This window comes from Abramis brama (genome assembly GCF_963993115.1).
Source record: "Abramis brama genome assembly, chromosome: 11".
Lineage (NCBI taxonomy): Eukaryota > Metazoa > Chordata > Actinopteri > Cypriniformes > Leuciscidae > Abramis > Abramis brama.
Window position 1 is genome coordinate 21755569 of NC_139973.1, and position 16676 is coordinate 21772244.

At 37.2% G+C, this 16676-nt stretch overlaps 2 protein-coding genes across 2 annotated transcripts in view; both read right to left on the reverse strand.

The window, feature by feature from the left end:
• Positions 1-197: 197 nt before the first annotated feature.
• On the reverse strand, positions 198-12558 carry atad5b (ATPase family AAA domain containing 5b). The gene is made up of 14 exons (XM_084128056.1): positions 11403-12558; positions 10955-11105; positions 9286-9640; positions 7284-7372; positions 7034-7179; positions 6773-6920; positions 6422-6589; positions 6075-6226; positions 5783-5876; positions 5648-5712; positions 5283-5468; positions 843-1618; positions 592-744; positions 198-414 (listed from the first exon to the last, which is right to left on the reverse strand). Exons 1-14 carry the CDS (start codon positions 12186-12188, stop codon positions 342-344), a joined length of 3342 nt encoding a protein of 1113 aa, XP_083984182.1. The 5' UTR covers positions 12189-12558; the 3' UTR covers positions 198-341.
• A 119-nt stretch (positions 12559-12677) lies between these two features.
• The window catches only part of suz12b (SUZ12 polycomb repressive complex 2 subunit b), a 28416-nt gene continuing 24417 nt past the window's right edge, over positions 12678-16676 (reverse strand). The window contains exons 14-16 of the mRNA XM_084128062.1: positions 14419-14617; positions 14161-14240; positions 12678-14037 (exon numbers count right to left, since the gene is read on the reverse strand). Coding sequence (XP_083984188.1) covers positions 13737-14037; positions 14161-14240; positions 14419-14617 — 580 coding nt within the window. The 3' untranslated portion in view covers positions 12678-13736. The remainder of the gene's footprint in view (positions 14038-14160; positions 14241-14418; positions 14618-16676) is intronic.

Below are 16676 nucleotides of genomic sequence, written 5' to 3' on the forward strand. Positions count from 1 at the left end.
TGTGATTTCTGGATTTTTTTTTTAGATTATGTCTCTCACAGTGGACATGCACCTATGATGACAATTTCAGACCCCTCCATGATTTCCAAGTGGGAGAACTTGCAAAATAGCAGGTAAATAAATACTTATTTTCCTCACTGTATGTATGTGTATATATATATATATATATATATTATTATTTTTATTTTTTTATTTTTTTTTGACAAGAGTAAATTATCTTATATCAGACTTTACATATATATTTCTGTAACCATGTACAAACACAAGTCACATTCTGGTCACAAAACAGTGAACAGTTTAGAAGTCATGGAGGTTTTCTAGAGCAGCACATCGGTCACACATCAAGGGAAATCCAAGGCCATAAGCTCCAGCGTGCTTCTGGGAAGCTGAAGGCTTGAGAGGTAGTGTGAATGTCTGACAGTGAGAGAAAAAAAAAGACCAAATCTTAATCATTAAAAAAAGATCACATTAAAAAACTGCAGTAAATTTTTTCTTATTTTAAAACAGAAATTTCCTTTCAAAGTACAACTTTAGAATGGCACATTCATGAATCTTGAGACTCCAAGCTGTACATGGACCAAATTCAAATACCTGAACGAGTGCTGTTTTTTAACTCTCTCTGATCTACAGATTGAGCGCAGAGTGGGCAGGTAGTCCATGGAAAGAGCAGGTTTATTACTGTGACAAAAGACCTTTTTGCTGGAGATCAGTATGGATACAATTTCCTTGCGCTTCTGGACACCACTGTAAAAGAAGTCAAAATCACATACCACATGATATTAGCACACTGCCACACACGGATGAAGTTAAAGCTTCATGTAAACATTTAATACAACACACACCTAGGTGCACAGAATTTGCAGAGACACAATTTGAGGGTTTTTTTGTCAGATGGCAGAGAAAGGGCACAAATTATTTTTTCCCATCTCTCTGAAGACAACTTCTCCCTCAGCCTCGCAGCTTCCATCCAGATCCCAGAGAGTTCAGTCCGGCACTGAAGAAACCCCAAACCTTCCACAATGGCCAATATCTCTGAGGAATTCTCAAAACATTGTCCAATCTGCTCCTCTCTTGGTAAGTCCAATAAGCTATCCGTCAGTGTTCCACCCATCCAACCAAGAGGTTCCGGTTTGCTATGTCCAGTTCCACTGAGAGATGGTCTTTGTAAATAAGCATCCAGAAAAGACATGTTGTCAAAAAACTTTGCAATGCACACCAAATGCTGAAAAACCAGCATGAGTGACTTGTCTTGTCCATGTACATCTGTTTCTGAAGACAAATGATTAGTTTGCTTTGAAGGAACTGAGAAAAGTGTATGGTCTGAATGTGGGTAAGAAATATTTTTTGCCTCACAAGATGACAAACGTTTTTTTCCTCTGCATGTAGAGAGACTGTCTGACTTAACCTCTTGTACATTTGCAGAGGTCTGTAACATCAAGCCTTTGACTGGCTTTTCTCCTTTAGTCTTGGGCTTTATTGACTCTTGCTGATGCAAGGATTGAGATGTGAAATGTGGAGAAAATAGTCTTCCGATGTTGGAGTAGAGTAGACCTCCTCCCGTTTCCTCTGCCAGGATCTCCAGACATCTGCTGTTTTCCAGCTCAGTCCATGATCCACACTGTGTAATTTAAGACCGAATACACACATTAGGTCTAATACTATGAGGCCTAAAAGCTCTGAGACTATCAGCATAAAGTGTGGTCCACTTTAATGCTTATTAATGTCAAGAACCAGGGCCAATTCTAGGATTTCAATATTAGGGGGGCTCAGCCCCCAATGAGGTCATGTTTTTTTTTTTTACATTTAATATATTGTTTGCATACTAGGGTAGGCAGGAACAATACATACAGTAGGTTCTACACTACCCATCAAGTCAACCCCCTGAAAATTGAATTAATTTCAAATAATTTTAACTAACCATATCATATTCATTAATATTCATTTTTAATATAGACAAACCTTATATTACTGTAATTGTCTAGATTAGCAATATGCTTATTAGCTAGATTAGCAATTTGCCCTGTGTTAAACCATTCCTTTTTTTTTGTTTTCCATTTTAAAAAAAATAACAGCACATTGATCTATCAATTTGCCGCTTCTATAATTCAAAGTGATGTGAAAAAACACAAATCCCTTTACTCTAGAAGGCTAATAAATGTATGCCACAATCAACTGAAGGGTCATTAACTCCACATGATGTTATGTCGTTCACTCTGATAAGCAGTTTAAATAAATCCAGTGACTGAGTGCTGTCTGTCACTGATTGCGTCTTTAATCATTTCTGTGCATTGCTGCATGTTAATCTAATGCCACAGCCACAATAATACGTTTTAATTAAAATAAATACATTTTCAAATGAAAATAACATTTTCTAAATTATGTCTTCATAGGTGTGAAGCGCTCCATTTTTGCTGGAGAAAAACACGCTGAATAACGTAGACTAAAAGATGGGGAGGACTTGAAGCCTGCCGTCATATCCATATAAAAATTTAAAGGGGACTGAGGCAATCACAAATTTGTGTACAGATTACAGAGCCAATCACATTTTTTTTAGGGGAGCTGGGTAGAAGCCCAACTAAAAATGGCCCAGTGATGCCCCTGTCAAGAACCACAAAGGAATAGTTCAGCTAAAAATGAAAATTCTCTCATCATTTACTTGCCTTCAAACTATCTCAGATATAAGACTTTCTTTCCTCAGATGAACACAAAACATTGATTTGTAGAAAAGGATAAATTATATTTTAAACTTTTTTATGCTTGACAAATGTAAATGTGTTGAGAAGCTCAAAAAAAGATTTGTTTGTGAAAGAAAGTGACACATCTGGGATAGCATGAGGGTGAGTAAATGATATATGATGATATAGATATAATGAGTGAGGTTTACTTGCACAGCTCTTACTAGCTGGCCTCCGTTACACTCAGCCCCCTAAACCTAAAATACTCCCATCCAGGTCATGGCACCAATGTAATCCCTTAGGTCCTTCTTACCCCGCTCTGTGCGGGCCTAGACAGACAGACAGACACGTCTGGTTCATTATCTTTGTTGGGGCTCTCCATAGACATAATGGTTTTTATACTGTCCAAACTGTATATTCTGTCCCCTTACACTAACTCTACCCATCACACAAAACTTTCTGCATTTTTACATTTTCAAAAAAACTAATTCTGTATGATTTATAAGCTTGTGTACCCACGGGGACCTCAATGTAGGTCCCCACAGTGACACGAGTCCCCATGCTTCTACTGATCTATATAAATAACTGGATTGCTCATTGCATTCTAAACTGCCAGCAAACAGTGAAGCAACAGGAAGTGTTCAAGTGGCCATATTCGTGTTCCCTACCGACAGAGGGCATTCATTGACTTACAGCCCAAACACTGACCTAAAATCACCCGATTTGCAGTAGATCAGAGGGACAGGATTTGTTTTTAGGATATGTATATAAATAATTGTTACTTCAGACATTATCTGTAATGTTTATGGACTTTTCGGGCAGGATAAGCGATATATATAAATCGTTAAGATGGGTGTCTACTGCACACTGCTGAAAGATAACTCAACTAACACAAAATAGATTTCCTAATGAACGTAATGTAGTGAACAGGAGCCCCTTTCATCTGCTGTGATGAAAAGACAAAAGTTTGATAGGACCCTCAACATAGAAATACCACAAACAAATGACCATCTGAGCCAGGATTGCCATCTGTGAAGGGCCAGAATGAGTACACCAGCGTCCCATTGATCACAGACTAATCCCGTCACCAATTGCCCTTTGTTCACTCCAGTCCTTCATCCCTGAGACCAAGGTGTGAATGACCATGGATTCTCTCAATGCCATTAAACTTGTTTTGGCTAGTTGACCTCGTCATGTGGCAGAACAAAGAAAGGTCCCAAAAGAAAGAAAATCTCTACACACATAGGCTTGAAGCCACAAAAATGGTCAGAAAACTGAAAGGAACGTGTCCTATACACCCCCTTTTTCATCCAGGGAACTGTGCCTCTTTACCTCTTTCCAAAGGCCTTGGCATTAGGTTGTTGTTTATAGATGAGATTGCTGTTTGTGTAAAGACTGCTTATCTTGGGACAGCTTATAACAGATAGACACGTTAGAAATGTTATCTGTATTCATAGTAAATGCCTTTTTACTATTCATACGATCTTCTAGAGTAACCACAATAGACTTCCCCATAAATTACTATTAATATTACCCATTCATTGCTTTGTCCAATCTGTTATTCATCTGCTTGGCATTCATGCCATACATGTTTGTTTACGTAGTAGTTCGTATTTTCTGTTTTGATTATTGATTCTTTAACATCTTAGAAGTTTAGTCAATCTTTTTAGTAGTATCTAGTAAGTGTGGTAATTTACTCTTGTATATCTTTTTGTTCAATAAATTCATCATATTGCAACTGTGTTATTCTTGTGTTGATAACCAAAGGCTCTACAAGTTTACCGTAATCTCCCTAAAATCCTTCAGAATTAGAACATTATAAAATAAAATAAAACAAATGCAATCCATAACCCCTTTAAAACATGGAAGGATAGTGGTGAACCATCCTCTTCAAGGAAGAAATGTGGTTACACGCTACGTGGATACTGAATTTATTTCTTACAGACTGTCTACTTATCTTTAATAATATTATAAATTTATATTTGATTTATATAGATTTTGTTTCATTTTTCATCTGATAAATATGACAATAACCACTTCAAGGCTGTTCCAGAGATACCAACGCACTGTCTGAGCCTCTCAACTACTATGCAGTGATTAACAGTATCAAAAGCAGCAGTAAGATCTAAAAGAACCAGTACAGAGAATTGACCTGCATCACTTTGCATTAACAAATCAAAAACTCTAAGAAGAGCAGTTTCAGTATAATGCAGATGGCAGGTAATTTAGAAATAGGACTATAATTTTGGGGCAGGGATGGAATTTGAAATTACATTTTTAAATAAAGCACTGGGTACCACATCCAGAGGACTAGAGGCTGTTTAATGAGATCTAGTTTAGTTTAGTGAGATTTTCTAATGTTATGAGAGAAAAATTCTCCAGGGTTATTGGCCTAAAGATACAAGGTATTTGAGAGGAAGGAGGAGGATTGAGGAATAATGCTCTCAAATATTGTTTATCTTACCCCAAAAAAAGAGAGTAAACTGTTGCACTCGTCAACTGAAAAAAATTTAACAGTAGGTGATGGTGGAGAGACAATGTTATTTATGAGAAAAATAAGTAGAAAAGTAGTAAAGGTTTTGATTAATAAATGTCAATCTGGCTTACTTTGAGTGTATTCTTGAGAATTTGTAGTTCTGTTCTCCCTCCACCACTACAGACCCAGAGCTGAAGCTGGAGAATACTCCGTCTGATATCCCCCTTATTCTGACACAACAGAAAAGCCAAGTCTTCTGGATCAGTCCTCATGTTCTCCACCACACACAGGCACTGCAGATAGCTCCTGATGGTTTGCTGAGTTCAAAATTATACATATCATTATTACTTCAAATAATTATGCAATTAATCGAATGTAATAATAATGCCATATATGAGATAATTGAAACAACTGCATCAAAATTTGCTACTGTGACATTAAAAAAGGTGAAGAGTAATTTACAATATCTGATTTTAAATATGTTGGTTTTTCTCACCAATGAAGGAGTTTGGAAATGGATTTCATCAAAATGCCCCTTAAGTCGTCTACCAAAAAATGGGTCTGTAAGGAAGCAACATTAAAAAAAACCAAATATGCTTAACCGCATCTTATGCCTTAAACTGTTGCTCACCATTGGTTGTCAGAATTATGGGTCTTTTGGTTTTGCTCATGAAAGTCCTAATAGCTGCAAGAAATCCAACATCTTCAGGAAAAATGACATCAACCTGGGTGGACATAGTTAACATTGGAAGCACACTTAAAAAAAAGTGTGAACAAATAGAAAGGAGTTCTATTCCTATTCTAATCAGCAAATTTAGTTAGTTATTAATCAAATCAATTATTTATTAATAAACAATTAATTTAAAAACATTGATGATGCTTTCATACTCAGTCTGCAAAGCAAAGATACAATTTCACTCTACCTCCTCAAATAGAATGAGTGACATGGGGGTTGATTGGCTCTGCCCAACTGATGTAGAATCTTTAGAAGAACATGTCAACTCCTTATCTCCTTGTCTCTTGTCCTTAAAACCAGACCTTGTACTTTGAAGTCTACCCGGTTTCAGTTCGACAGCTGTTGTAATCAGATTTGTAATGAATAATCAAAATAATAATGACAATTGTTTATCTATGTTTATTATACAATGTCTTATACAATGCTTACTTATTTTACCCAGACAAAGCATATACATCTATTAAATAGTTTAGTGAAACAGGCCTATTTTTCAAGTGCTTATAAAACATGGTTAAATTAGTCCAGTACACTTACCATGAATACAGCTTTCAGGTCCATCAGATGTTTTACCTACAGATTTTTTGCAACTCAACTTGAAGAAGTGAGTGAGTTTTACTGGTTGTGGTTTACCGCTTAGACAGGAAACACTAGGAGAACTTGAAGTCTCCTTAGATGAAGTAACCTTTCGATTGGCTTCATCGCCTGTGGAAAAAGGGGAGATGTAGTCAATGTTAACAAAATATTCGGATTGAATAAACAGAATTATAATTATCCCCTTTCACTCATATAGGTCGGGCATGTGAGAATCCATGAGACACTTTGTGCAAGACAATATTAACTGATGAACCAAGAATTCATACTGTATGAACTAAAACGTTCACTCACAAGGTGGAGCAGGATTTATTTTGCTTTGGTTAATGATTTCAGGTTTGAGGGTTCTCTGTATGTCCACCTGATGAGACTGAGTCGCTTCTGTCAGCTGTGATAGAATGAGACGACCACAGCGCAGGACTGAGCTATTCACCTCAAACACCTGTGTGACCATGAAACAGAGGAAGACGTTATTATGGCTGGTTTAACAGACATTCAGGATTATGTTTATTGTGATAAATGCACTGATAAAATGAAAACATATTGCACCGAGACCTTGAATCCCAGCTCCTGTGCACAGGCATAAACAGCAGCCGTTTTGCCCACTCCTGATGGACCGATCATGAGCACTGTGTTACACAGCTCTTTCTCATGGTCCATGGATACAGTATCACCCTCAAAATCACCACAGTCCCATGACTCTATTGGAATAGAAGTTTTTATATTTCTGTTACAGAAAAATAAAGGCTTCACAATTTTTATATATATTGTTGCAATAACTGCAAGTTCTCTGGCAGTTACATACCATTACTGTTTTCTTTTTTCATCCTCTTTTCTTCTTGTCGTCTTCTCCTCTCCTCAATGTCTGCTCTTATTTTCCATTCTTTTAACCAGCTGTCATTAGAAGAATGAACAAAAGTATGTTGTATAAAAGTATTATTGTATATTAATCATTTAAACCATTATTATTGTGAGTAGTAAAATACTTATCAGACATTTCTGTTGTTAGTGACATATGAAGTTCCCCTAGAACAGTGGTTCTCAACCTTTTTGACTTCATTATTGCCCACAACAAAATACATATTCCCCCACCCCCCATGTAGGCCAATACATTTCGTTAGGTAATAATTTTTAAGGCTAAATGAGTTTTCAGAGAATAAAATAAGTAACTATTTTAGTTAAATAAAATTTAAATAACATTTCTGAATTCCAAAAGTTTAAAAAGCAGAATGTTCTTCAGGGTTCCCACTATTTTTAACCAATGAATTTACATGATTATTCCAGTTATCTGCAATTTACTTGATGATAAATGTTTTTAGGAACAATTTCTAAAAAAATTTAATTATTTGCTGAGGCACTCTGATTCAGGTCATCCCTTTATAAATGTGCCTTTTGGGTAATAAACCCTAATTGTGAAAGGAATAATTCACCCACAAAAAAAAAAAATATTCTGTCATACGCAACTTGCATTTCATTATCTTTTTTTCTTCTTCTTCATTAAAAAGTATTTTTTCACCCTAGCTCACAAATCTCATTCATACTTCCTTACATTCAAACCTGCCGCATTCAACACAAGAAAACCAGTTAAGTTTCAGTGCAATTTCTTCTACTCCTCAACCTTCTTCTGTAGCATTGTGTGCTATGCTTCAGCAGTATGCAAACTATATGAAACTACATGCATATGTTCTGTAACACTTTACAATAAGGTTTGATTTGTTAAAATTATTTAACAACTACATTAGTTATCATGAACAATGTACAATACTGCTATCATTTATCATAATGATGATTTCATCATTTACTAATACAACAATTTTAAGATCAAAAGTTGTATCTTTTAATATTAATTAATGCACTGTAAACTAAAATGAACATGCAGATATTTTTTAAATTAATAAAGGTTAATACATTACATAAGAATATATTTTTCATTGTTTGTTCATGTTAGTTCATGAATGAGCTAATTTTAATAAATAAGATCTTATTGTAAAGTGTTACCAAATGCATCATAAACGCAACAGGTTTTAACAGGACAGTTTCAATGAATTACAAAAATTTAGATTTTCTACATACAAAACTAGCAGACTTACCTGTGACATAGCACACAAGTTGTATGGACTAATTTAAGTGACTTGTTTAGGTCAATTTGTAAAGAAGGACTACGTGCCTGCGCACATATATATTAAAACACACATGCCTATGGACTAAACACGTGATAGGCATGTGCACGCCGTCGCCGTTTTCACAGATTCATGTTTTTGAAGTTTACATGGAGATGATCACAACTTGCACCTTGGAACCCATTTCAGAGTTTGCTTTCTCGGGCCACCAAACACTGTTGTCGTGCAAATTAACGGCCAGAACACATTAAAAGTTTTCTGTTTTCAGTTAAAACAGTGTTGTGTAAGCGGCCCCTAAGTTAATAACTAATGATCTTTGCAGCGGAAGTGAATCGATCAAAACTAACTTTAGCTGGACAATAACTTTATTCAAGAGCTGCTGCAAAGCCAAAACAATCTCTGTTACTTGAATTTCCTATTATCACTGTAAAGCTGCTTTGAAACAATCTATTGTTAAAAGCGCTATATAAATGAAGGTGACTTGACTTGACTAATTTATCAGTACTTTTAGTTTTGTTGAACTTGAAACTTTGGAGTGTAATTTTTGTATAGAAAAAAAAAGTAGCTTGGACATTCTGCTCCTTTTGTGGTCCATGAAAAAAAGCTTGAGACACGGTAATTAAATGACAAGATATTTTTGGGTTAACAACTAGGCTACCGTCTAAAATTAATGCAGTGACATTTCACCTGTGTAGTTGCTGTACTGATGCAGAGTTGCCAATGACTTCACAAGACTGTTGAGGGTTATATTTATCTGTCCAGAGGACATCCTCCTGTCGTAGACAACTGGGCCACAGGTCCTGATGAACAGACTTATTCTGCATTGGTTCAGTGACAACAGCACAGAATGCAGTTTGTTGCTGTCTGCGTTTTGTTCGGCTCAGACGGTTTCTGCATTTTGTGTGAGAGTTCGTCAAACTATCTGAGAATTGCTCACAATCCAACTTAGAAGCAGAACACATCTGTTCTTGAACCTCTCGTTTTCTCTTTCTCTGGACAGAGGAAGCTGAAGGATGCTTGGAATCGTCCGTTTTTTCTGCGCCTGAAAATGTGTGGCAATACAACATAGAAAAACTTGGATCAATAAAAGTAAAAAAACAAAAACCTGTCACAAAACAGTTTGCAAAAAGGCACATCCCACATCCAAACAGATTAACAGTAAATCAGTAATTTGTCCTGATGATTAGTCTTGATTACTATAGTAGTAGTAGAAATTTTAATTTAATTTGATCTTCTTGGTCGCATATTATTGGTGAAGCCATGGCCTGCACAGAACTTACAAAAGATGTGCTGGATCTCACTGTGAAGAGGCACCAATAAGGAGAAGAGAAATACAAAAGTATTTCTAAAACATTAGATGTGCCATGGAATAACGTGAAGGCCATCATTAACAAGCGGAGACAATGGGCACCACAATGAAATTCCAAAGAACAGTTCACCTGTCAAAAATTGATGTAAAACAACAATGAAAACTTATCAATGAGGCTGCCAAGAGACTTACAGTAACATTAAAGGAGCTGAAAGAATATCAGGCAAGTATTGATCACTCAATGTCCTGTTTTCTTCATATGGGCATGGGGTAGGGTGGCCAGACAAAAAAAAAACACACACACACACACACACACACACACACACACACACACACACACACACACACACACACACACACACACACACACACACACACACACATAAGCCTACTTTTTGCCAAAACCATATGGCAAAATGTTTTATGGTCTGATGAAACCTAACTGAACTTTTGCACCCTAATTTTAAAAGGTACATTTGGCACAAAAACAAGACTGCTCATCACCCAAACAACACTATACCCACGATGAAGCATGCTGATGCATCATCAAGCATCATGCTGTAGGGCTGCTTCACTTCAGCTGAGACTAGGGCAGTAGTCAAGATATAAGGAATCATCAAATACCAGACCATTTTTTGGCACGAAACTCACAGGCCTCCATTAAAAATCTGAAGATGAAGAGGAAGTGGATGAAGATGAAGAGGAAGCCATCCAAAGGAATGGCTTCAGAAGAAGAAAAAGAACATTTTCAAATGGCCCAGTCCTAAATCTAATGGAGAAAAAAAAAAAAACTTATGAAATGATATGGGATGATATGATAACTTATGGGATGTAGACAGTAGACCCCCCTGCAATATGATCAATATGAGGCTCTTTGGCAAGGAAGAGTGTGACAGATTGAGTTGATATATACTCTTATGGCAGCTGTATTAAAAGCAAAAGGTGTTTCAACCAAACATTAGTTGACGTGTGCAAAATTGTGCAACCAGGATATTGTAATATTGATATGGATATTGATATTGTTGGTAAAAACGTCTATTTTCCTACCCAAAGCAGAACTCTCCAACTCAGGTGCAGTTCTCTTCCTCAGGAGAAGAGTGAGAAACCTGTGGATGGGAAACTCCAAATTGAGTATCTGAATCTCTTCCAGAAACTCACTGCTGATTTCATTGGGAAATTCATTTCTCCAGCTAGACACCTGAGAACAAAAATAAACACAAAGACTGAACAAATTATTCTACTACACTACATAGCCTAATCAACAACAATAATCAGATATTATCATACATAAATATTTGTTGTTTTGCAAATACGGTTTAATTGTGCTGATAAATGTCAAGGTGGTCAAACCTTTTAGAAGACCCTGTTTTCCAACACAATATTCAAACGTATTTTTGCTGAAATCGGGATAAATGCAATAGAGAGAGAGAGAGATAGCCTGCTCTTATGTCAGTCTATGAGTGAAACAGCTTTACAGACCATGAAGCAGACTCACCATTTCCCTGAGGATTTTAACATTTGTTGGTTCTCTACAGATGTGCTGAGTCTGAGGCGTGATGGGAGTCAGGGTTTGGCCACTTTCATCATGCTTTGTGCTCTCTGGGATTTGTCCAGTGTTAACTTCGGGCTGATCCATCAAACGGTCCCCCTCACTGGTGTTTATTGGTAAACAGCTGGAGGACAACCCCTCTTTATCAGCTGCAAAATGGTCAATGGTTAATGGCTTCAAGCTCCTGTCATTTGAACCAGCAGGAATGGAGACAAACCGCACACCCATGTTGCTGCTCATCCTTTTTAATGTCAGTTTATTGCGTTTTAGAGATCCCTTTGTAGATACCTCGTTTTGAATTTGAGAAAATGTTTGCACTGTTTGAGAATGGTGTCCTTCTTTTCTTATGCTTTCTGTGAGAAGATCTGGTGATACAGGAAGATAAACTGAATGGTCTTTACCGTCAGCAACGTCAGTTATAGCAGCATCTGCAAATAATTTTTCTTTACAGTTAATGAGAATAACGTCACAAAATGCATTGGACTCCGAGGTCTCAGTCATGAGAGTGCGACTGTTTCCGCAGTCAGTAAAATGTTCCAATCCTTTGTGTGTTTTTGTTCGTTTCAGCCTGTTTTGATTTGTTTGGGGTGCACCTGGGTTTTGCATTTGCTGTCCGTCTCCAGGTTCTCCGCACTGAAAAGTCCTGTCGGAGACACTTCTGTAAGAGTTCTTGATTCGAGTAGGCTGAGGTAGAAAGAACGGTGTTTCCATGTTGCCACAGATATGATGCATTCATACAGTAAACACTTTTAACTGCAACAAGCAGCAGTCAGCCGTTGTATCTTCACATCATAGTTAGCCTAACAGTTCCCATTTCTTGCTTTGGATAAAAAGTCATAGCTCTACATTAATGAAGATTCCAGTGCGCAAATCACGGAATTCTTATAGATTTATCGTATGGACCAAGATCCCGGTCTAATAATAAATCTCGCGCCCAGCAAAAATGGGCTAGGCTGCATCATCGACGCCGTCTCACGTATGACGTTCACTCCGCCCATTGGATACGATTGCCACGGAGGCGTGGATTCACGGGTGCAAAAACCAGTTCAACTTATAAAGATAAGCAAAATAAAAACGTATTTACTTGTAAATTAATTGTTGCTCTAATATTATAATGTTTTCGCGTGAAATCATGGTGTACAGAATGACAATAACTTCCAATAGGTGGTCCCACTGAATTTTTGAATTGAACACATCTAGTTAAAATACATTTAAACCGAGCATTTGCACATCTTTAATTTGTAAATAATTTTCGTGTACACCAAACTTGTGCATTTTGCAAAGAAAACAAATTGAAGGAGTAAGGATGCTGTATCTGATATACTTTGGCATGTACAACATCTGAACATTGTAATAGCAACAAACTATTATATAACCACATTACCAGTAGTAACATCGGTTTGACATGACCTACAAATTATTCCTGATCCTCATTCTAAATGGCATAATGAGGTTTGTTTACAAAGATTTATGAAACAAGGACTTCTTGTTGCCCAAACACAGGCAGCTCTCCTTTCACAGGGTGTGCATTATATTGCTGATTAAGAAGAAGAGAACTGGGGAAAAAGAAAAATATATATACATAGAAGAAGCCATTCTAAGATGGAAGGATCTTAACACCTCACATGTGAGACAAGAAGCTGTTGACAGAATGCAATGTATATATTGATTGGTCCAATCTAAAACCGATAAAAGAGCATCTGTATGTTATAAAAAAAAAGGAAATGCAAAGCTGTTTAGCTTTCAAATCCCACTTGAGAAACCTGAATATCACAACTTGGGGTCCATGTCAACAATTCTGAGTCTACAGCCACTGAATAAGGAGTAACACAAGTGCTACAATGTGCTAAATAGTCACTGAACACACAGTGGTTAAAAAAAGTCAAAATGTGTATGGAAAATATTGATTAACAGTACTCCCAATTCTACAGTAACTCACTTCTTTTCAGAAAAAACTAAAGACTATTCTACACATGACTGCTGAAATGATAATGGTTTATGACAGACACTGCACTGGAAAACATTGAAAAATTGCATGAATTCATTCAAAAGCACTTGCGTCAGTTCTTAATACCAGCAGCTAACTCACAATCGAGTCTCAAATGGGCTCCTTATTTATAAATGAGCATATGGGCAGATCAGAAATAGAACTCATGTTCTAAGCCACAGAAGCACTGCTGGCTGAGTGTTCTAGACCTCAAAACAATAAAATGATTTCAAATGGTTCAAAACAGAGCTCATTGATTCTGTTCATAATTTTTCTTGTAAAACCAGCTGTTGTCAGTCGGAGACTCCACTTTTGGTGCGTTTGCCATGTAGTGAAACACCCGAGGACACCGCGTGACCATTGCAAGTGGCATCTGGCGACTCCTGCCCTTCCTCTAGTTCAGGAAGTGACTCCTCTATCTCCTTCATACGGGCCATGGCCCGGTCAATGGTTGCTATGGTGACCAGGTTGAAGTCATGCAGGTTGACCAGGTGGAGGAGAAAGTTCCGACACAGATTCCTGCGAATGATGTGTGGCCCGCAGTTCTCCACAAACAGCATGCTTGCCTGACTCATCTGATTATCAGCAATGAATCTGGAGAATGGACAGTTAGAAAATAAGATGCAACAGTGTTTTTGTACGTCTATCATCAAGGTTTTAAAGCTACTTAAACAGTTAATATAAGGAAAAGAAAGGACAATGAATGTATTCTTTTACCCATTCTTCATAACGTGAAGATTCCATAACTTCATAACTTCTTTTTCTCCTTCATTCACATCTGTGAATTCTTCAATTTGCTTCATGCAAAACAAAACATACTATCAGTGCAAGTACATAGTGCAAGAACTGAACCGTTTCAGTGAGTGAAAATTATTATCTCATATTATCTATACTTATACATAAAAGAGAATTAACTGTTCCATTCAAATGCAAAAATCGTGCAGAGAGAGGAACTTGATTGACTAGTCGACTAACCGTGGTGGTCTTTTCTCTGAGCCACTCAGGGTCTCTTTCATCCTCGCTGTCCACCTCCATCTCTTGTGGACGGAGGGGCATGCAGCTGTCACTGTGGAAATACAGACGATTATGTCCGCTCACATAAGTCCGCTGCTGCTCGGGCTCACCGTCCTCTGACTCCAAAAACTCAGACAGGCTTGGCTTGCTTCGCTTTGGCCTATGTGAAAGTGGGAGATTAAACAACCATGGGTATAAATAAAACAGGAATGTTCTGCATTTATCTATTTTAAATTTTAAGAGCTTGCAGAACCATTGATTTTATCAACAAAAAGAACAAGAGTGACAATACATGCATAATGGGAAAAAAATTTACGTTTTTTTTTTACTTTTTTTTTTTTTTTTTTTGCAAGTAAAAGTCATAGGCCTGGTTTCATAGACAGGGCTAAGATTAAACCAGGATTTAGTGCAAGTTGATATCAGTCAAAACAGCTCAAACATGCACTTTAGTCTGGGACTAGATTGAGCCTTGTCTGTGAAACTGGGGATAAAGATTTAAGCAAAACCAGAGAGGAAGACTTGGCACAACACGTCATTATTTTCCTATTCATCACTGTAAAGCTGCTTTTAAACAATATGCATTGAATAAAGCGCTATGTAAATAAAGTTGACTCGACTTACCCCGATTTTGTTCTATGTAAAAACCTTTACAGCATTCTGGCTTATTTAATGTGCACATCCTGTATATATTTTGACATCAAAACTGAAGACAATTCAAAACCCAAACAATTTAGAAATCAAATGAGCTGATTTTAAATAGCTGTCAGAGATTGAAAAACACTTATTGATTCTAACATTGATTTAAGGTAGAAATTAAATGGAAATTGTGATAGTCTTTTCTTAACTATTGTGACATATCCTAGTAAAACAATTTTTCAAACAAAGAAACAATAACGTAGGTGGGGCTTGATTTGTTAATGGAACTGATCGCTGTAATTTGCGAATTGCTACAATCGGTTCATGTGATTGACAATTTGCTGGAAGGGGAAGGATTCTCCTAATCTGGTATTGGACAACTGTAATGCCTGGCCCTTGTGCCATTTTTTTATTATTCATTTATGATGCAACTTTCAATAAACAATTAAGAATGGTCAATTCTGCTTTCATGGTGACTTTAAACAAAAGCTATATATATAAAAAAAAAAATTACATTATTTTGTATTACACACACACACAGTTGTAATCAAAATAGGGCTGGGCGATATATCACGACATTGTTATGTGCATCTCGTCAGTAAAGCCGGTTCCTTGATTAGTAGTAAATCGCCATCACCTGCTTTCAGATGGAGCGGCATTTACTACACAGAGCCGTAGTTCACTGACAAGCTGAGCCATATCGCATTAATTATTGCAGTCCGTAATAATTAATGCGATATGGCTCAGCTTGTCAGTGAACTACGGCTCTGTGTAGTAAATGCCGCTCCATCTGAAAGCAGGTGATGGCGATTTACTACTAATCAAGGAACCGGCTTTACTTACGAGATGCGCATAACAATGTCATGCGATATATCGCCCAGCCCTAAATCAAAATTATTCAAACCCCATCGCAAATCAGGTTTATAGGCAAAATTGGCAAAAATTTGTTGAGTCACGTTTGACTGCATGTTAGAAATATAGCTAAGTCAAAAGAATGGTCCAAAAAGTTGAGAGAAGATATCATCGCCCTTCACAAACAAGGAACAGGATACAAAAAGATAGCGAAGGCACTAAATTTTCCTAGAGAAACCGTTGGAAGCAAGTTCAAAGTTAAAGGAACAGTGATTACACTACCTGGATGGGGCAGAAAAAGGAGGCCAGCAACTGCTGCAACCAGATTTCTGAGAAGGCATTTTCAGAAAAACCCGCAAGTGACTGCAAAAGACCTGCAGCAAGACTTAGTTGCAACAGGCACTTAGGTTTCAGCTTGCACACAAAGGCGCATACTAAACGCATGCGGTTTCCATTCCAGAACTCCAAGACGTAACCACAACTGACCCAAAAGCACAAGAAAAGTGCTCAAAATCATATATATTAGCCACAGATGTGTTGGGAGAAAGAGGAATAAAGCATATGCCGAAAAGTGCACTCTGCCTACAGTTAAGCATTAGCCGCTTTCCGACCAAGTAGTTACAGGAACTTAGTTCTAGGAACTGTCCACTTCTAAACAGTTCTAAGAACTACTCTCCCCCAAACTCGGTTTTGCTGTTTGCGTTCGCACTGGCCAAGTGGCCATAGGAACT

Excerpts from the sequence above, each read along its gene's own strand:
- atad5b (XM_084128056.1), bottom strand. The coding sequence starts at position 12,188 with ATGCATCATATCTGTGGCAACATGGAAACACCGTTCTTTCTACCTCAG. Across the intron at positions 6,921-7,033 it reads CACAGGAGCTGGGATTCAAG|GTGTTTGAGGTGAATAGCTC; the intron begins GTCTCGGTGCAA and ends ATGGTCACACAG. Across the intron at positions 5,713-5,782 it reads CATAATTCTGACAACCAATG|ACCCATTTTTTGGTAGACGA; the intron begins GTGAGCAACAGT and ends GCTTCCTTACAG.